Raw genomic sequence first — 22,800 nt, 5'->3', positions numbered from 1 at the left:
GGAATTTTCCAAGCTGTTTAAAGGCACAGTCAGGTGGCGGGCACAATACAAATAGTCTGGTTAGCCAGTCTTATGGCTTGGAGGTAAAAGCTGTTGAGAAGCCTTTTGGTCTTAGACTTTACGGTAGCAGAGGGAACAGTCTATGACTGGGGTGGCTGGTGTCTTGGACAATTCTTAGGGCCTTCCTCTGACACTGCCTGGCGTAGAGGTCCTGGATGGCAGGCAGCTTAGCCCCAGTGATGTACTGGGGCGTACGCACTACCCTCTGTAGTGCCTTGCGGTCAGAGGCCGAGCAGTAGTCGTACCAGGCAGTGATGCAACCAGTCAGGATGCTCTTGATGGTGCAGCTGTAGAATCCTTTGAGGATCTGAGGACCCATGCCAAATATTTTCAGTCTCCTGAGGGGGAATAGGTTTTGTCGTGCCCTCTTCATGACTGTCTTGGTGTGTTTGGACCATGTTGGTTTGTTGGTGATGGGGACACCAAGGAACTTAAAGCTCTCAACCTGCTCCACTACAGCCCCATCGATGAGAATGGGGGCGTGCTCAGTCCTCCTATTCCTGTAGTCCCACTCCAATGTCAGTGAAGACATCTGCCAGTTGGTCAGCACATGCCTGGAGCACATGTCCTGGTAATCTGTCTGGCCCAGCGGCCTTGTGAATGTTGACCTGTTTAAAGGCCTTATTCACGTCGGCTAAGGAGAGCGTGATCACACAGTCAGTTTGTTGTCTGTAGTAGTTTGCAAGCCCTGCCACATCTGACGAGTGTCGGAGCCGATGCAGTACGATTCAATCTTACTCCTGTATTGGCGCTTTGCCTGTTTGATGGTTTGTTGGAGGGCATAGCAGGATTTCTTATAAGCTTCCTGGTTAGAGTCTCGCACCTTGAAAGCAGCAGCTCGACACAGTGTGAATGTTGCCTGTAATCCACGGGTTCTGGTTGGAGTATGTACGTACAGTCACTGTGGGGAATGACGTTCTCGATGCACTTATTGATGAAGCCAGTGACTGATGTGGTGTACTCCTCAATGACATCGGAGGAATCCCAGAACATGTTCCAGTCTGTGCTAGAAAAACAGTCCTGTAGTTTAGCATCTGCTTCATCTGACCACTTTTTTATAGACCGAGTCACTGGTACTTCCTGCTTTAATTTTAGCTTGTAAGCAGGAATCAGGAGGATAGAATTATGGTCAGATTTGCCAAATGGAGGGCGAAGGAGAGCTTTGTATGCATCTCTGTGTGTGGAGTAAAGGTGATTTAGATTTCTTTTCCCTCTGGTTGTGCATTTAACATGTAATATTGATGGTAAGGGCAGATATCCCACACTCGCCATCGGCGGCTCCTTACAAGGCACCCTGCCCTGTGTCCACTGTACCTGGGTCTCTTTCTCTTGCCAATGACAGGGATTTCGGCCTTGTCGTGTGTCTGAAGTACATCCTGTTGGTTGAAGAAAAAATCTTTGTCTAATCCGAGGTGAGTCATCGCTGTCCTGATATCCAGAAGCATTTTTTTTGCCGTAAGATACGGCAGAAACATTATGTACAAAATAAGTTACAAATAACGCAACAAAAAACACATAACAACACAATTGGTTGGGCGCCCGTAAAACTGCTGCCATTTCTTCCGGCGCCATCTCAGATTGGGAGTCCCATAAGGCGGCGCACGATTGGCCCAGCGTTGTCTGGGTTAGGGTTTGGCCGTGGGAGGACGTCAATGTATATAAGAATTTGTTCTTAACTGACTTGCCTCGTTAAATAAAGGTTAAATAAAAAAATGAATATGTAGCCCATGTAACTGATGCTGTCTGGACAGCGAAACAGCACCACTCTGTCTCAGTATGTGTAGACCATGTATCTGATGCTGTCTGGACAGTGAAACAGCACCTCTCTGTCTCAGTATGTGTAGACCATGTAACTGATGCTGTCTGGACAGTGAAACAGCACCTCTCTGTCTCAGTATGTGTAGACCATGTATCTGATGCTGTCTGGACAGTGAAACAGCACCTCTCTGTCTCAGTATGTGTAGCCCATGTATCTGATGCTATCTGGCTAGAAATAGTATGACATGCCATACTCTGGGTCCAGACAGCATCAGATACATGGTCTACACACACTGAGACAGAGAGGTGCTGTTTCGCTCCATTGGATGCTTTATCTGAGATTGATGAGTCTTTCTGTTGGGCGCATTTCAGTCAAATAAATGATAAATATTTAAACATTTTATTTGGACGGGCAAGGGGGTACGATAGGGCGGTCCAGGCCCCCTAAGGCCTGCCCATAATCCTAGCCCTGTGTGCTAGCATGCTAGTTAGCACGCTCCTGCCTGCTGTGTACCAGACTAGCTAAGCTAGCACACAGTCTCCTTCGCTCCTACCCGCCGAACACCTGCCCTCGCCGTCGTTAACAGAACTGCGGGAAAACTGCCTGACAGGAGGGGACGAAAGACACTGTCTACAGGTGTACAGCTAGCTAACTAGCGTTGTCACCCCAGACCCTTTTTTCTGTGGGGTTTATCGGCGGCTGGCATCCAATATTATTGTGCATTAACGCCACATACTCCACTGGAGCGCCCCCGCCTCTCACCTGTCCTAGCTTAAACATGGTCCAATAGAAATATAAAGAGGGGTTCCTGCAGATGCTGGAACGCCCACATGCAAGAACCCTTCTCGTTGTTCGGGACCACCAAGCCCTTAAACTCGGTTGCTATGACAGTTGTAAGTAAACATCGGCTAAAATATTGAATTCAATTGTAACACAGTTATAGTCACCAACCCTCATGATAACCTGAAAACACTCAGCAGCTCTGCTGGGGTGAGTAAAATGTTCAGAGGGAGGTGGATTTTGAATGTTTTATTACGTTTATTTGTCAGGGACCAATGCCACTGCACCAGATTTAGCTAGGTAGTTAATGTTCATCTCCCTGGACAGAAAACAATCAACATCATTACTTTAATACACACTATAAAAATATAGATATAAAATACAAATAATCCTAATATTACATCAGAGTTTAAATGTCCCTTGGTTCTACAGTATTTAAAAACATTTTTTTTAACTAGGCAAGTCGGTTAAGAACAAATTCTTATTTACAATGATGGCCTAGGAACAGTGGGTTAACTGCCTTGTTCAGGGGCAGAACGACAGATTTATACCTTGTCAGCTCGGAGATTTGATCTAGCAACCTTTTGGTTATTGGCCCAACGCTCTAACCACTAGGCTACCTGCCTCCCCCTCTAACCACTAGGCTACCTGCCCCCCTCCACTCTAACCACTAGGCTACCTGCCTCCCCCTCTAACCACTAGGCTACCTGCCCCATTCCACTCTAACCACTAGGCTACCTGTCTCCTCTACACTCTAACCACTAGGCTACCTGCCTCCTCTACGCTCTAACCACTAGACTACCTGCCTCCTCTACACTCTAACCACTAGGCTACCTGCCTCCTCTACACTCTAACCACTAGGCTACCTGCCTCCTCTACACTCTAACCACTAGACTACCTGCCTCCTCTACACTCTAACCACTAGGCTACCTGCCCCCCCCCCTACACTCTAACCACTAGGCTACCTGCCTCCTCTACACTCTAACCACTAGGCTACCTGCCTCCTCTACGCTCTAACCACTAGGCCACCATGCCGCCCCTCCACTCTAACCACTATGCTATCTGCCCCCCTACACTCTAACCACTAGGCTACCTGCCACCTCTACACTCTAACCACTAGGCTACCTGCCTCCTCTACGCTCTAACCACTAGGCTACCTGCCTCCTCTACACTCTAACCACTAGGCTACCTGCCTCCTCTACGCTCTAACCACTAGGCTACCTGCCTCCTCTACACTCTAACCACTAGGCTACCTGCCTCCTCTACACTCTAACCACTAGGCTACCTGCCTCCTCTACACTCTAACCACTAGGCTACCTGCCTCCTCTACACTCTTACCACTACGCTACCTGCCTCCTCTACGCTCTAACCACTAGGCTACCTGCCTCCCCCTCTAACCACTAGTCTACCTGCCTCCTCTACACTCTAACCACAAGGCTACCTGCCACCTCTACACTATAACCACTAGGCTACCTGCCTCCTCTACACTCTAACCACTAGGCTACCTGCCTCCTCTACGCTCTAACCACTAGGCTACCTGCCACCTCTACACTCTAACCACTAGGCTACCTGCCTCCCCTACACTCTTACCACTACCCTACCTGCCTCCTCTACGCTCTAACCACTAGGCTACCTGCCTCCCCCTCTAACCACTAGGCTACCTGCCACCTCTACACTCTAACCACTAGGCTACCTGCCTCCTCTACACTCTAACCACTAGGCTACCTTCCTCCCCCCTAACCACTAGGCTACCTGCCTCCTCTACGCTCTAACCACTAGGCTACCTGCCTCCTCTACACTCAAACCACTAGGCTACCTGCCACCTCTACACTCTAACCACTAGGCTACCTGCCTCCTCTACGCTCTAACCACTAGACTACCTGCCGCCTCTACACTCTAACCACTAGGCTACCTGCCTCGTCTACACTCTAACCACTAGGCTACCTGCTTCCTCTACACTCTAACCACTAGGCTACCTGCCACCTCTACACTCTAACCACTAGGCTACCTGCCTCCTCTACACTCTAACCACTAGGCTACCTGCCTCCTCTACGCTCTAACCACTAGGCTACCTGCCTCCTCAACGCTCTAACCACTAGGCTACCTGCCTCCCCCTCTAACCACTAGGCTACCTGCCACCTCTACACTCTAACCACTAGGCTACCTGCCTCCTCTACACTCTAACCACTAGGCTACCTGCCTCCCCCCTAACCACTAGGCTACCTGCCTCCTCTACGCTCTAACCACTAGGCTACCTGCCTCCTCTACACTCAAACCACTAGGCTACCTGCCTCCTCTACACTCTAACCACTAGGCTACCTGCCACCTCTACACTCTAACCACTAGGCTACCTGCCTCCTCTACACTCTAACCACTATGCTACCTGCCTCCTCTAAACTCTAACCACTAGGCTACCTGCCTCCTCTATACTCTAACCACTACGCTACCTGCCTCCTCTACGCTCTAACCACTAGGCTACCTGCCTCCTCTACACTCTAACCACTAGGCTACCTGCCACCTCTACACTCTAACCACTAGGCTACCTGCCTCCTCTACACTCTAACCACTAGGCTACCTGCCTCCTCTACGCTCTAACCACTAGGCTACCTGCCTCCCCCTCTAACCACTAGGCTACCTGCCACCTCTACACTCTAACCACTAGGCTACCTGCCTCCTCTACACTCTAACCACTAGGCTACCTGCCTCCTCTACGCTCTAACCACTAGGCTACCTGCCTCCTCTACACTCTAACCACTAGGCTACCTGCCTCCTCTACACTCTAACCACTAGGCTACCTGCCTCCTCTAAGCTCTAACCACTAGGCTACCTGCCACCTCTACGCTCTAACCACTAGACTACCTGCCTCCTCTACACTCTAACCACTAGGCTACCTGCCTCCTCTACACTCTAACCACTAGGCTACCTGCCTCCTCTACACTCTAACCACTAGGCTACCTGCCTCCTCTACACTCTAACCACTAGGCTACCTGCCACCTCTACACTCTAACCACTAGGCTACCTGCCTCCTCTACACTCTAACCACTAGGCTAACCACTAGGCTACCTGCCTCCTCTACACTCTAACCACTAGGCTACCTGCCACCTCTACACTCTAACCACTAGGCTACCTGCCTCCTCTACACTCTAACCACTAGGCTACCTGCCTCCTCTACACTCTAACCACTAGGCTACCTGCCTCCTCTACACTCTAACCACTACGCTACCTGCCTCCTCTACGCTCTAACCACTAGGCTACCTGCCTCCCCCTCTAACCACTAGGCTACCTGCCACCTCTACACTCTAACCACTAGGCTACCTGCCTCCTCTACAATCTAACCACTAGGCTACCTGCCTCATCTACGCTCTAACCACTAGGCTACCTGCCTCCCCTACACTCTAACCACTAGGCTACCTGCCACCTCTACACTCTAACCACTAGGCTACCTGCCTCCCCTACACTCTAACCACTAGGCTACCTGCCGCCCCTACACTCTAACCACTAGGCTACCTGCCACCTCTACACTCTAACCACTAGGCTACCTGCCTCCCCTACACTCTAACCACTAGGCTACTTGCCACCTCTACACTCTAACCACTAGGCTACCTGCCTCCCCTACACTCTAACCACTAGGCTACCTGCCTCCCCCTCTAACCACTAGGCTACCTGCCTCATCTACGCTCTAACCACTAGGCTACCTGCCTCCCCTACACTCTAACCACTAGGCTACCTGCCTCCTCTACACTCTAACCACTAGGCTACCTGCCTCCTCTACACTCTAACCACTAGGCTACCTGCTTCCCCCCTAACCACTAGGCTACCTGCCTCCTCTACACTCTAACCACTAGGCTACCTGCCACCTCTACACTCTAACCACTAGGCTACCTGCCTCCTCTACACTCTAACCACTAGGCTACCTGCCCCCCTCCACTCTAACCACTAGGCTACCTTCCTCCCCCCCTAACCACTAGGCTACCTTCCTCCCCCCCTAACCACTAGGCTACCTGCCTCCTCTACACTCTAACCACTAGGCTACCTGCCTCCCCCCCTAACCACTAGGCTACCTGCCTCCTCTACACTCTAACCACTAGGCTACCTGCCACCTCTACACTCTAACCACTAGGCTACCTGCCTCCTCTACACTCTAACCACTAGGCTACCTGCCTCCCCCACTCTAACCATTAGGCTACCTGCCTCCTCTACACTCTAACCACTAGGCTACCTGCCTCCTCTACACTCTAACCACTAGACTACCTGTCTCCTCTAAGCTCTAACCACTAGGCTACCTGCCTCCTCTACGCTCTAACCACTAGACTACCTGCCTCCTCTAAGCTCTAACCACTAGGCTACCTGCCTCCTCTACACTCTAACCACTAGGCTACCTGCCTCCTCTACGCTCTAACCACTAGACTACCTGCCTCCTCTAAGCTCCAACCACTAGGCTACCTGCCTCCCCACCAGCAGCCGACAGAGTCAGAATGTGTTAATGTTCACATAACTGGTTTACCTTCAGCCATCTTTTCAGGTTTTCTTTGAAGCTAGCATGGGTACTGCACTCTCTCACACTGGTTTCCAGGTTGGTCCATCATCTAGACGCTCTGACTGGAAAAGTTGTCTGGACAAATTTGGTGGATCTAAAGTGAGTTGAGCAGGCCCCTCTGGTTGAAGCTCTTGTTGTCCTGGTATTGTCCTTGCGATATGTAACAAACTGTATGAGGAGGTGGAGGGGTAAGGCTGTGAATGATCTTAAAAAGCAGAGAGGTGTCGGCAAAGCATAAGAACGCTCAGTTGGTTGTATTTCTTAATGGTATTGCAGTGGTGATAGGTGTTTTTTTTTTGAGTTTGTTTAAAGAGTTTTGGAGTGGTTTCATTGCTGTGTTGTAAAGGAGTTGGGATAGAATCATTGAGTGCATGTACAGTTTGGCAGCATCTATTGACATGTGGTTTCTGATTAATTTGAAATTTACCAGGTTGCATTTTGCTGTTCCATATACTTTTTTTTTTAAATGTGTGTGTGTTTTTTTTAAAGGAAAGCCTCAATCCTCTCTGTCCCTTTACAGTTATCCCTGGCTGATGGTGGCTCCCGAGTGGCGCAGCAGTCTAAGGCACTGCATCTCAGACTTAGAGGTGTTACTGCAGACCCTGGTTCGATTCTGGGCTGTATCACAACTGGCTGTGATCTGGAGTTCCATAGGGTGGTGCACAATTGGCCCAGTGTTGTCTGGGTTAGGGGAGGCAGGGGTGGGCAATCAATGTAAATAAGAATTTGTTCTTAACTGACTTGCCTAGTTAAATAAAAGATGGGTCTCACTTGCCTTCACTCATTGTGTGCTCTCTTGATTGTGTCTGCAAGTACAGTAGCGAGCAAGCTAGCCAACTTTAACCTGTTAGCTTGGCTGCCATCGTGAGGTCAAAATGCTCGGATCAACCAGTGTGCTCTCTGAACGCCCCGAGAGCGAAACGCACTGAATTTATGAACGGACAACTGACAAGCCTCTGAATTTATGAACTGACAAGGCTCTGAATTTATGAACTGACAAGGCTCTGAATTTATGAACTGACAAGGCTCTGAATTTATGAACTGACAAGCCTCTGAATTTATGAACTGACAAGGTTCTGAATTTATGAACTGACAAGGCTCTGAATTTATGAACTGACAAGCCTATGAATTTATGAACTGACAAGGCTCTGAATTTATGAACTGACAAGCCTCTGAATTTATGAACTGACAAGCCTCTGAATTTATGAACTGACAAGGCTCTGAATTTATGAACTGACAAGCCTCTGAATTTATGAACTGACAAGGCTCTGAATTTATGAACTGACAAGCCTCTGAATTTATGAACTGACAAGCCTCTGAATTTATGAACTGACAAGGCTCTGAATTTATGAACTGACAAGCCTCTGAATTTATGAACTGACAAGGCTCTGAATTTATGAACTGACAAGCCTCTGAATTTATGAACTGACAAGGCTCTGAATTTATGAACTGACAAGCCTCTGAATGTATGAACTGACAAGCCTCTGAATTATGAACTGACAAGGCTCTGAATTTATGAACTGACAAGCCTCTGAATTTATGAACTGACAAGGCTCTGAATTTATGAACTGACAAGCCTCTGAATTTATGAACTGACAAGGCTCTGAATTTATGAACTGACAAGCCTCTGAATTTATGAACTGACAAGCCTCTGAATTTATGAACTGACAAGGCTCTGAATTTATGAACTGACAAGCCTCTGAATTTATGAACTGACAAGGCTCTGAATTTATGAACTGACAAGCCTCTGAATTTATGAACTGACAAGGCTCTGAATTTATGAACTGACAAGCCTCTGAATGTATGAACTGACAAGCCTCTGAATTTATGAACTGACAAGGCTCTGAATTTATGAACTGACAAGCCTCTGAATTTATGAACTGACAAGGCTCTGAAGTTATGAACTGACAAGGCTCTGAATTTATGAACTGACAAGCCTATGAATTTATGAACTGACAAGGCTCTGAATTTATGAACTGACAAGCCTCTGAATTTATGAACTGACAAGCCTCTGAATTTATGAACTGACAAGGCTCTGAATTTATGAACTGACAAGGTTCTGAATTTATGAACTGACAAGCCTCTGAATTTATGAACTGACAAGGCTCTGAATATATGAACTGACAAGGCTCTGAATTTATGAACTGACAAGCCTCTGAATTTATGAACTGACAAGGCTCTGAATTTATGAACTGACAAGGCTCTGAATTTATGAACTGACAAGCCTCTGAATTTATGAACTGACAAGCCTCTGAATTTATGAACTGACAAGGCTCTGAATTTATGAACTGACAAGGCTCTGAATTTATGAACTGACAAGCCTCTGAATTTATGAACTGACAAGGCTCTGAATTTATGAACTGTCAAGGCTCTGAATTTATGAACTGACAAGGCTCTGAATTTATGAACTGACAAGGCTCTGAATTTATGAACTGACAAGCCTCTGAATTTATGAACTGACAAGGCTCTGAATTTATGAACTGACAAGCCTCTGAATTTATGAACTGACAAGGTTCTGAATTTATGAACTGACAAGGCTCTGAATTTATGAACTGACAAGCCTCTGAGTTTATGAACTGACAAGGCTCTGAATTTATGAACTGACAAGGCTCTGAATTTATGAACTGACAAGCCTCTGAATTTATGAACTGACAAGCCTCTGAATTTATGAACTGACAAGGCTCTGAATTTATGAACTGACAAGCCTCTGAATGTATGAACTGACAAGCCTCTGAATTTATGAACTGACAAGGCTCTGAATTTATGAACTGACAAGCCTCTGAATTTATGAACTGACAAGGCTCTGAATTTATGAACTGACAAGCCTCTGAATTTATGAACTGACAAGGCTCTGAATTTATGAACTGACAAGGCTCTGAATTTATGAACTGACAAGCCTCTGAATTTATGAACTGACAAGTCTCTGAATTTATGAACTGACAAGCCTCTGAATTTATGAACTGACAAGCCTCTGAATTTATGAACTGACAAGGCTCTGAATTTATGAACTGACAAGCCTCTGAATTTATGAACTGACAAGGCTCTGAATTTATGAACTGACAAGCCTCTGAATTTATGAACTGACAAGGCTCTGAATTTATGAACTGACAAGGCTCTGAATTTATGAACTGACAAGGCTCTGAATTTATGAACTGTCAAGGCTCTGAATTTATGAACTGTCAAGGCTCTGAATTGACTTACTACCCAGATCGCACTCTGCCACTCCAGACTGAATTTAAAAACGCACCATGTGATTGGCGGTAAAGATGATCTATTATATTGCCAAGATAGTCGAGTGACCGCCCTAACAATGGAAATACATGTCCTGAATGAGTGAAGGCAAGTGAGATCAGGTGGGACCATTCTAGCCAATGAGAGGGCGTATATGCGTGAGAACAACAGTCGTTTTTCCTCAAAGTTGCCGGAATGACACACGTCTCCACTTATATCAGTATATTTGTAACAGGCTAAACATTACGAAACGTATATTCTATAAACTAAGCCTCATGTAATTCGACAGACTATACTATCACTCCATAGAGAAAAGTCTTATCTGACGCGGACAGATTGTGGGCAGAGTAAATCCTCTCTGTTAGCGGCCGTAATAAATTGTTGGACGTGGAATCAGCGGATGAGACAGTTGAGGAATACGGACATCACAACGAGTTTGGACGTTTATTTATTTATTTCTGTATTAAAACCCGTTTCTTACGCCTATATATATATTTATTTTTTCTGCCGAAGACTGGCAGTATTTACGTGGATATAATAATGGTGTGAAGGTGGAGAAAACGGCCGGGGACCGAGGGACGGTATGTTGATCTCACCAACGCTTCTCCGGGATATCGGTGTTAATCAGTGTCTGAACGCCGTTTGACGTGAACATGGACATCACCGATGGAGTAGAGGAGCTTTCCTTGGAGGAGATCTTATCGTTGTACAACCAGCCGATCAATGAAGAGCAGGGATGGGCTGTTTGTTACCAATGTTGCAGAACTTTGGTCCAGAAACACCGGAGGAGACAGTCCAGGACCTCCAGCGCTTCAGTTGGGGATTTACCGAGAAGGATTGAAGGACCTGGAGATGTGCGGATTCTGAGAGATGGAACAGTGACGTTACACCACCGAGACAGCACAGGTAAACAACACAATGTCTGTCAAAATGGGAATAGAGTTAGGCTTCAAAAAGCTTAGTAGGTCCAATCTAGGCTCCCCTATTTGCATGGTTAACTGAAGTGTCCCTGGCTAATTGGTTAGGATATACATGGATAGACGCCATGCTTCTCTGAGATTGAATCGGATTTCCTCATCTTTACTCTGGCAGAGGCCTAAACCAATTACTTTATACATATTTGTTTCGTTTAGCCAAATCAAATGTATTTGTCACATATACATGGTTAGCTGATGTTAATGCGAGTGTAGCAAAATGCTTGTGCTTCTAGTTCCGACCATGCAGTAATATCTAACAAGTAATATAACCTAACAATTTCACAACAACTACCTTATACACACAAGTGTAAAGGAATGAATACGAATATGTACATAAAAATATATGAATGAGTGATGGCCGAACGACATAGGCAAGATGCAGTAGATGGTATAGAGTACAGTATATACATATGAGATGAGTAATGTAGGGTATGTAAACATTATATAAAGTGGCATTGTTTAAAGTGGCTAGTGGTACATCTAATTACATCAAGATGGCAAGATGCAGTAGATGGTATAGCGTACAGTATATACATATGACATGAGCAATGCAGGGTATGAAAACATGATCTAATTTCAACATATAAAGTGGCTAGTGATAAATTGATTACATCAATTTTACCATTATTGAAGTGGGTGGAGTTGAGTCAGTATGTTGGCAGCAGGCTCTCTGAGTTAGTGATGGCTGTTTAACAGTCTGATGGCCTTGAGATAGAAGCTGTTTTTCAGTCTCTCGGTCCCCGCTTTGATGCACCTGTACTAGAGGTCGACTGATTAATCGGAATGGCCGATTAATTTGGGCCGATTTCAAGTTTTCATAACAATCGGTATTTTTGGCCACCGATTTGCCTATTATTTAAAAAAAACAATTACACCTTAATTTAACTAGGCAAGTCAGATTAAGAACACATTCTTATTTTCAATAACGGCCTAGGAACGGGGGTTAACTGCCTTGTTCAGGGGGATTCGGGGATTCGTTAACGAGACGTTGTGTGATCATAACAACATACAGGAACTCAAGTCCTTTTGTTCATCCGACTTAGAATTCCTCACTATCAAATGCTGACCGCATTATCTACCAAGAGAATTCTCTTCGATCATAATCACAGTCGTGTATATCCACCCTCAAGCAGACACATCGACGGCCCTGAAAGAACTTTATTGGACTCTATGTAAACTTCCGGTTACTTGTCCAACGCTCTAACCACCTGCCTTACATTGCACTCCACGAGGAACCTGCGTGGCAGGCTGACTACCTGTTATGCGAGGGCAGCAAGAAGCAAAGGTAAGTTGCTAGCTAGCATTAAACTTCTCATAAAAAACTATCAATCTTAACATAATCACTAGTTAACTACACATGGTTGATGATAAACTAGTAATATCTAACGTGTCCTGCGTTGCATATAATCGATGCGGTGCCTGTTAATTTCTCATCGAATCACAGCCTACTTCGACAAACGGGTGATGATTTAACAAGCGCATTTGCGAAAAAAGCACTGTCGTTGCATCAATGTACATAACCATAAACATCAATGCCTTTCTTTAAAATCAATACACAAGTATATATTTTTAAACCTGCATATTTAGTTAATATTGCCAGCTAACATGAATTTGTGTCACTTCTCTTGCGTTCCGTGCAAGCAGTCAGGGTATATACAGCAGTTTGGGCCGCCTGGTTCATTGCGAACTGTGTGAAGTGTATTTATTCCTAACAAAGGCCGGAATTAATTTGCCAGAATTGTACATAATTATGACATAACATTGAAGGTTGTGCAATGTAACAGAAATATTTAGACTTAGGGATGCCACCCGGTTCCGTATTTCACTGAAATAATAAACGTTTCATTTTTGAAATGATAGTTTCCGGATTCGACCATATTAATGACCTAAGGCTCGTATTTCTGTGTGTTATTATGTTATAATTAAGTCTATGATTTGATATTTGATAGAGCAGTCTGACTGAGCAATGGTAGGCAGCAGCAGGCTCGTAAGCATTCATTCAAACAGCACCTTCGTGCGTTTTGCCAGCAGCTCTTCGCAATTCTTCAAGCATTGCGCTGTTTATGACTTCAAGCTTATCAACTCCCAAGATTAAGTTGGTGTAACCGATGTGAAATGGCTAGCTAGTTAGCGGGTGCGCGCTAATAGCGTTTCAAACGTCACTCGCTCTGAGACTTGGAGTAGCTGTTCCCCTTGCTCTACATGGGTAACGCTGCTTCGAGGGTGGCTGTTGTCGATGTGTTCCTGGTTCGAGCCCAGGTAGGAGCGAGGAGAGGGACGGAAGCTATACTGTTACACTGGCAATACTGAAGTGCCTAAAAGAACATCCAATAGTCAAAGGTATATGAAATACAAATCGTATAGAGAGAAATAGTCCTATAATTCCTATAATAACTTCAACCTAAAACTTCTTAACTGGGAATATTGAAGACCACCAGCTTTCTTATGTTCTCATGTTCTGAGCAAGGAACTTTAACGTTAGCTTTTTTACATGGCACATATTGCACTTTTACTTTCTTCTCCAGCACTTTGTTTTTGCATTATTTAAACTAAATTGAACATGTTTCATTATTTATTTGAGGCTAAATTGATAGTATTTCTGTATTATTTTAAGTTAAAATAAGTGTTCATTCAGTATTGTTGTAATTGTCATTATTACAAATAAATAAATAAAAAAATTGTCCGATTTAATTGGTATCGGCTTTTTTTGGTCCTCCAATAATCGGTATCGGCGTTGAAAAATCCTAATCCGTTGACCTGTAACCTGTGAAGTTATTTTCCAGACACCACACTCCGAGGGCCCTCACCTCCTCCCTGTAGGCCGTCTCGTCGTTGTTGGTAATCAAGCCTACCACTGTAGTGTCGTCTGCAAACTTGATGATTGAGTTGGAGGCGTGCATGACCACGCAGTCACAGGATAGGGCTGAGAACGCACCCTTGTTGGGACCCAGTGTTGAGGATCAGCAGGGTGAAGATGTTGTTTCCTACCTTCACCACCTGGGGGCGGCCCGTCAGGAAGTCCAGGACCCAGTTGCACAGGGCGGGGTCGAGACCCAGGGTCTCGAGCTTAATGACGAGTTTGGAGGGTACTATGGTGTTAAATGCTGAGCTATAATCGATGAACAGCATTCTTACATGGGTATTCCTCTTGTCCAGATGGGTTAGGGCAGTGTGATGGCGATTGCGTCGTCTGTGGACCTATTGGGTCAGTAAGCAAATTAGAGTGGGTCTAGGGTGTCAGGTAGGGTGGAGGTGATATGATCCTTGACTAGTCTCTCAAAGCACTTCATGATGACAGAAGTGAGTGCTACAGGGCGGTAGTCATTTAGCTGAGTTACCTTAGCTTTCTTGGGAACAGGAACAATGGTGGCCCTCTTGAAGCATGTGGGGACAGCAGACTGGGATAGGGATTGATTGAATATGTCTGTAAACACACCAGCCAGCTGTTCTGCGCATGCTCTGAGGACGCGGCCGGGGATGCCGTCTGGGCCGGCAGCCTTGTGAGGGTTAACGCGTTTAAATGTTTTACTCACGTTGACTACAGTGAAGGAGAGCCCGCAGGTTTTGGTAGCGGGCCATATCAGTGGCACTGTATTATCCTCAAAGCGAGCAAAAAAGTTGTTTAGTCTGTCTGGGAGCAAGGCATCGTTATCCGCAATGTGGCTGGTTTTTCTTTTGTAGTCAGTGATTGTCTGTAGACCCTGCCACATACCTCTTGTGTCTGAGCCGTTGAATTGCGACTCCACTTTGTCTCTGTACTGATGCTTAGCTTGTTTGATTGCCTTGCGGAGGGAATAGCTACACTGTTTGTATTCGGTCATGTTTCCGGTCACCTTGCCCTGATTTAAAAGCAGTGGTTCGCACATTCAGTTTTGCGTGACTGCTGCCATCAATCCGCAGTTTCTGGTTTGAGAAAGTTTTAATAGACGCTGTGGATACGACATCGCCGATGCACTTGTTAATGAACTCGCACACCGAATCAGCGTATTCGTCAATGTTATTCGCCGCTATGCGGAACATATCCCAGTCCACGTGATCGAAGCAATCTTGAAGCGTGGAATCCAATTGGTTGGACCAGCGTTGAACAGGCCTGAGGGCGGGAGCTTCCTGTTTTAGTTTCTGTCTATAGGCTGGGAGCAACAAAATGGAGTCGTGGTCAGATTTTCCGAAGGGAGGGCGGGGGAGGGCCTTATATGCGTCGCGGAAGTTAGAATAACAGTGGTCTAGGGTTTTGCCAGCCCTGGTAGCACAATCGATATGCTGATAGAATTTGGGGAGCCTTGTTTTCAGATTAGCCTTGTTAAAATACCCAGCTACAATAAATGCAGCCTCAGGATATGTGGTTTCCAGTTTACATAGAGTCCAATGAAGTTCTTTCAGGGCCGTCGATGTGTTTGCTTGAGGGTGGCTATACACGACTGTGATTATGATTGAAGAGAATTCTCTTGGTAGATAATGCGGTCGGCATATGATAGTGAGGAATTCTAAGTCGGATGAACAAAAGGAGTTCCTGTATGTTGTTATGATCACACCACGTCTCGTTAATCATAAGGCATACACCCCCGCCCTTCTTCTTACCAGAGAGATGCTTGTTTCTGTCGGCGCGATGCGTGAAGAAACCAGGTGGCTGTACCGACTCAGATAGCGTGTCTCGAGTGAGCCATGTTTCCGTGAAACAAAGAACGTTAGTCTCGGATTTCTCTCTGGAATGCTACCCTTGCTCGGATTTCGTCTATCTTGTTGTCAAGAGACTGGACATTGGCGAGTAGTATGCTCGGGAGCGGTGCGCGATGTGCCCGTCTACGGAGCCTGACCAGAAGACCGCTCCGTCTTCTACGTCGTCGTTGTTTTGGGTCGCCGGCTGGGATCCGATCCATTGTCCGCTTCTGGAAAGTCGTATTTCTGGTTGTAATGTTGGTGAGTTGACGTTGCTCTTATATCCAACAGTTCCTCCTGACTCTATGTAATAAAACCTAAGATTACCTGGGGTAACAATGTAAGAAATAACACAAAAAAACGAAATACTGCATAGTTTCCTAGGAACGCGAAGAGAGGCGGCCATCTCTGTCGGCGCCGGAAGTCAATGAAGCTGCTTAGTAATGCCTGTTAATTATGAATGAATTTATTTGTTCATGATTAATCACTGTATCAATCATTTTTGATTGCAATATGCCTAGTAATCAAATGATATATGTTTGTAAACAAGGCCTTTGACCAGGATCCATCACTCACAGACCTGATTCCCAAAGGGTATTTGTTTGGCCAGAGGTAGGTTGCGTCCAAATAATCTCTCCTTTCTCCCGTAGAGTTGTCTTATTCACTTCCCTTCATTGATTTTGAAAAGAAATGACTGGTATTTGGAAACTCCCTCTAGTCTAACTGATGCCTACGCTTTTACATGTGTGGGGAGTAGTGAACCAGTGCACACTTCGGGAGGAAGGAGAGATTATTGGGACGCAATCATGGAGTTAGAGCGGCTGCTTGCCTGTGTAGTGTTGGTGAGCCTGTGGTATAAAGCCGTAGTCTGTCTAGCATGTGGTTTAACGTCTGAGTAGGTAAGGGGGGGAGGATAATTAGTTGACAACACAGCCGCTTGATTTCCTTTTCATGCTGTTGTTGATATATTATTACCCTCTACCACACACACACTCTCTCACTGCCGGAAGCCATTGGATGGTGAGAAATAATGGCCCCCTGGCTGGGATTGGTTGTGTTCTGGTTTGGATTGGTTGTGTTCTGGTTTGGATTGGTTGTGTTCTGGTTTGGATTGGTTGTGTTCTGGTTTGGTTGTGTTCTGGCTGGGATTGGTTGTGTTCTGGCTGGGATTGGTTGTGTTTTGGTTTGTCAAACCTGCGTAACGTCACATCCAGAGCACAGTCTCTGTTAATGTGTGTATCACACTTCATCAGAAAATGCAAAAACAACCCTCCTGTTTGACTGAATCAGAACCTGAGTGGTTGTTGTCCAGCAGCTTTATAAGGTGAGGTATTTTGGGAAGGAAGGTCTGCCTGTCCTGCCTCTGATTATGGCGGGATGAAAAACACGTGAGGTCTATTAGGTTGATGCCTAGCGCTTGCTAGCTCTGCAGCTTACCACCGGAGCAGTGTTCTACAGTTGAAGTCGGAAGTTTACATACACTTAGGTTGGCGTCATAACTTGTTTTTCAACCACTCCACATATTTCTTGTTAACAAACTATAGTTTTGGCAAGTCGTTTAGGACATCTACTCTGTTCATGACACAAGTCATTTTTCCACCAATTGTTTACAGGCAGATTATTTCACTTATAATTCACTGTATCACAATTCCAGTGGGTCAGAAGTTTACATACACTAAGTTGACTGTGCCTTTAAACAGCTTGGAAAATTTCAGAAAATTATGTCATGGCTTTAGAAGCTTCTGATAGGCTAATTGACATCATTTGAGTCAATTGGAGGTGTACCTGTGGCTGTATTTCAAGGCCTACTTTCAAACTCAGTGCCTCTTTGCTTGACATCATGGGAAAATCCAAAGAAATCAGCCAAGACCTCAGAAAAAACATTGTAGACCTCCACAAGTCTGGTTCATCCTTGGGAGCAATTTCCAAATGCCTGAAGGTACCACGTTCATCTGTACAAACAATAGTACGCAAGTATAAACACCATGGGACCATGCAGCCGTCATACTGCTCAGGAAGGAGACGCGTTCTGTCTCCTAGAGATGAATGTACTTTGGTGCGAAAAGTGCTAATCAATCCCAGAACAACAGCAAAGGACCTTGTGAAGATGCTGGAGGAAACGGGTACAAAAGTATCTATATCCACAGTAAAACGAGTCCTATATCGACATAACCTGAAAGGCCGCTCAGCAAGGAAGAAGCCACTGCTCCAAAACCGCCATAGAAAATCCACACTACTGTTTGCAGCTGCACATGGGGACAAAGATCATTCTTTTTGGAGAAATGTCCTCTTGTCTGATGAAACAAAAATAGAACTCTTTGGCCATAATGACCATCGTTATGTTTGGAGCTGAAGAACACCATCCCAATCGTGAAGCACGGGGGTGGCAGCATCATGTTGTGCGGGTGCTTTTCTGCAGGAGGGACTGGTGCACTTCACAAAATAGATGGCTTCATGAGGAGGAAAATGATGTGGATATTTTGAAGCAACGTCTCTATGTATCTAGTGGTGGTGCTCGGGTCTGTGTTGGAGGTTGACGGATTATGATTTTAACGCCAATACTGATTATTGGAGGATTTGGCTTTTTTATTATATATATATTTATTTATTTTCTTTTCTTTTATTTATATATATATATATATTTGTGTTTTTAACAATGAGAATTACAACAATACTGAATGAACAATGAACCCTTTTATTTTAACTTCATATAATAAATATTATACATCAATAAAATCTATTTAGTTGCAACTAAATAATGAAACATGTTCAATTTGGTTTAAATAATGCAAAAACACAGTGTTGGAGAAGAAAGTAAAAGTGCAATATGTGCCATGTAAAATAGATAACATTTAAGTTCCTTGCTCCGAACATGAGAACATGTGAAAGCTGGTGGTTCAATATTCCCAGTTAAGAAGTTTTAGGTTGTAGTTATTATAGGAATTTTGACGTGTCGACTATACCTTTTGACTATTGGATGTTTTTATAGGCACTATAGTATTGCCAGCCTAATCTTGGAAGTTGATAGGCTTGAATTCATAAACGGCGCTGTGCTTCAAGCATTTCTAAGAGCTGCTGGCAAACACAGGAAGGTGCTGTTTGAATGAATGCTTACGAGCCTGCTGCTGCCTACCACCGCTCAGTCAGACTGCGTTATCAAATCATAGACTTTATTATATTAAACACACAGAAATACGAGCCTTAGGTCATTAATATGGTCAAATCCGGAAAATATAATTTAGTAAACAAAATGTTTATTCTTTCAGTGAAATACGGAACCGTTCTGAATTTTATCTAACGGGTGGCATCCATAAGTCTATTAATGTTACATTGCACAACCTTCAATGTTATGTCATAATTATGTAAAATTCTGGCAAATTAATTACATTCTTTGTTAGGAAGAAACACACTTCGCAACGAGCCAGGCGGCCCAAACTGTTGCATATACCCTGACTCTGCTTGCACTGAACGCAAGAGAAGTGACACAATTTCCCTAGTTAATATTACCTGCTAACATGCATTTATTTTAACTAAATATGCAGGTTTAAAAAAATATACTGTGATTGATTTTAAGACGGGCATTGATGTTTATGGTTAGGTACACTTGTGCAACGAATGGGCTTTTTTTCGCAAATGTGTTTTTGTTAAATCATCACCCGTTAGGTGAAGTAGGCTGTGATTCAATGATAAATTAACAGGCACCGCATTGATTATGTGCAACGCAGAACAAGCTAGTTCACCGAGTAATAGCATCAACCATGTGTAGTTAACTAGTGATTATGTTAAGATTGATTGTTTTTTTTTAATGAGAAGTTTAATGCTAACTTGCACCTTACCTTGGCTCATTACAGCTACAAGGTCCTGTTGACAAGGCACTCGCGTAACAGGTGGGCAACCTGCCGTGCAGTTTCCTCATGGATTGCAATGTAATCAGCGTCCAAAAAGGCAGATTACCGATTTGTTATGAAAACTAGTAATCGGCCATGTCGATTAATCGGTCGACCTCTAGTCCGTCGCGGTGTATATTTAATTAACTTCTCTCTTTTTCTTTCTAGATCAACCCAGACCTCCTAACACGTCCTTAGAGGTGAGCTACATATACCATGCTTCCAGAACTGGGCCTTGTATTCTGCTTTTAGGCTTTTACAGTAGCGTAAGACTGTGGTGTATAACATTTAGCCAGCTGTGTTTAATGGAATGAGAACCAACCCAGTTACAGAGCCCAGTGCCCACCATGAAAACCATTATAAACCGTCTGTACCAGCCTAGCGTGACCACTGTGGTTTGTACCAGCCTAGCGTGACGCGGTGGGGTTTGTACCAGCCTAGCGTGACGCGGTGGGGTTTGTACCAGCCTAGCGTGACGCGGTGGGGTTTGTACCAGCCTAGCGTGACGCGGTGGGGTTTGTACCAGCCTAGCGTGACGCGGGGGGGGTTTGTACCAGCCTAGCGTGACGCGGGGGGGTTTGTACCAGCCTAGCGTGACCACTGTGACGCGGTGGGGTTTGTACCAGCCTAGCGTGACCACTGTGACGCGGTGGGGTTTGTATCAGCCTAGCGTGACCACTGTGACGCGGTGGGGTTTGTACCAGCCTAGCGTGACGCGGGGGGGTTTGTACCAGCCTAGCGTGACCACTGTGACGCGGTGGGGTTTGTACCAGCCTAGCGTGACCACTGTGACGCGGTGGGGTTTGTACCAGCTTAGCGTGACCCCTATGCTCCATTGTGAAGCCCCACAGCATGGGCCCAGCATTCCCCCCACAGCATTCCCCCACAGCATGGGCCCAGCATTCCCCCACAGCATGGGCCCAGCATTCCCCCACAGCATGGGCCCAGCATTCCCCCACAGCATGGGCCCAGCATTCCCCCCACAGCATTCCCCCCCACAGCATGGGCCCAGCATTCCCCCCCACAGCATGGGCCCAGCATTCCCCCCACAGCATGGGCCCAGCATTCCCCCCCACAGCATTCCCCCCACAGCATTCCCCCCCACAGCATGGGCCCAGCATTCCCCCCACAGCATGGGCCCAGCATTCCCCCCACAGCATGGGCCCAGCATTCCCCCCACAGCATTCCCCCCCACAGCATTCCCCCCCACAGCATTCCCCCCCACAGCATTCCCCCCCACAGCATTCCCCTGCTGACATGAACTGTCATCATATTCTTCTTTTTATGACATTTTAGAACTTGTTTTCAAATAATTCAGATTCTTAATGTTCACAATCTCTCTGTGGGATTGTTTGCTCCACCTAAATAATAACCCTATAGTGTTGCCTCTCTCTCTGATGCGATTCAGCTGGTCTAAATGAGTTTCCCTCTGGGTCTAATCTCTGGCTCTAATCTGGCTCTCACTTGTGTGGATCCCTGACCCACTTTCACAGTCAACTCCTCTAATGGGATGGCTGCTGCAGCTTGGTTAGAACATGCATACAGAGGGAATTGGTCAAACTAGGTGCTGAGCGATTAACCAACAGTTTGTTTTTTCGTTTTTTTAAACGAATTGACCGTCTGTTCAATTATTTCAAATTCCATTACGTTGATTAGTTTCTGTAAAGATAATTTAGATGAAGTCTGAACTGTGCGATGTTGTAGTTTCTAACAGGCCGATATTCTAAGAAGTTTAGTGCAGAAAAAGTGTTAATTAACTACAATGACAATAATCCATTGCATGCCTGCTTAGACTTGTCTAATAAATCAATAAATAAAACACATTTTATTAAAGTAATGTGAATAAATAATGGTAAATCAGTAATGGGCAGTCACTACCACCATAAGACTTGTTGTCAATGTTGTTGCTAGGGGTGTCAACATTATATTTGGTGGTGTTGCTAGGGAGTGTCAACATTATATTTGGTGGTGTTGCTAACGAGTGTCAACATTATATTTGGTGGTGTTGCTAGGGGGGCAACATTATATTTGGTGGTGTTGCTAGGGAGGGCAAAATTATATTTGGTGGTGTTGCTAGGAGGGGTCAACATTATATTTGGTGGTGTTGCTTGGAGTGTCAACATTATATTTGGTGGTGTTGCTAGGGGGGGGTCAACATTATATTTGGTGGTGTTGCTAGGGGGGGGTCAACATTATATTTGGTGGTGTTGCTAGGGGGGGTCAACATTATATTTGGTGGTGTTGCTAGGGGGGGGTCAACATTATATTTGGTGGTGTTGCTAGGATGGGTCAACATTATATTTGGTGGTGTTGCTAGGGGGGTCAACATTATATTTGGTGGTGTTGCTAGGGGGGTCAACATTATATTTGGTGGTGTTGCTAGGGTGGTCAACATTATATTTGGTGGTGTTGCTAGGTGGGTCAACATTATATTTGGTGGTGTTGCTAGGAGTGTCAACATTTATATTCGGTAGTTTTGTGCTACTGTGGTGAATTTGTGAGGCATGCAAGAAAGTGAAGACATTGCGAGATGCAGTTTACCAAGACTGTCTCTCTGTCTCTCTGTCTCTCTGTCTCTCTGTCTCTCTGTCTCTCTGTCTCTCTGTGTCTCTGTGTCTCTGTGTCTCTGTCTCTCTATCTCTCTGTGTCTCTCTGTGTGTCTCTGTCTCTCTGTCTCTCTGTGTCTCTGTCTCTCTGTCTCTCTGGTAGACAGACAGGAGTTTAACCTAGTCGGTCTCTAGTTTAGAGATTACGTTGATATATTAAAGTGGGATTATGGGAAGCATCCTATTAGGGTGGTGTCCCAAATGACCTTTGGTGTCCCATGGGGCTCTGGTCTAAAGTAGTGCATTGAATAGGGTGCCGAATTCTGAACTAGAGGGTGGATGGCTTGTTCAGCTGTCAGCTAGGGCA

The 22,800-nt window shown here is 45.3% G+C and overlaps 1 protein-coding gene across 1 annotated transcript in view; it reads left to right on the top strand.

Annotated features, from left to right (window-relative positions):
- Positions 1–10,571: 10,571 nt before the first annotated feature.
- Positions 10,572–22,800, top strand: part of spire1a (spire-type actin nucleation factor 1a) — a 74,836-nt gene continuing 62,607 nt past the window's right edge. The window contains exons 1-2 of the mRNA XM_029736102.1: positions 10,572–11,273; positions 20,056–20,087. Coding sequence (XP_029591962.1) covers positions 11,021–11,273; positions 20,056–20,087 — 285 coding nt within the window. The 5' untranslated portion in view covers positions 10,572–11,020. The remainder of the gene's footprint in view (positions 11,274–20,055; positions 20,088–22,800) is intronic.

This window comes from Salmo trutta, chromosome 36 (genome assembly GCF_901001165.1).
Source record: "Salmo trutta chromosome 36, fSalTru1.1, whole genome shotgun sequence".
NCBI lineage: Eukaryota > Metazoa > Chordata > Actinopteri > Salmoniformes > Salmonidae > Salmo > Salmo trutta.
Note: the sequence above shows the minus strand (reverse complement) of the source record. Positions and strands in the feature narration are given on the sequence as shown.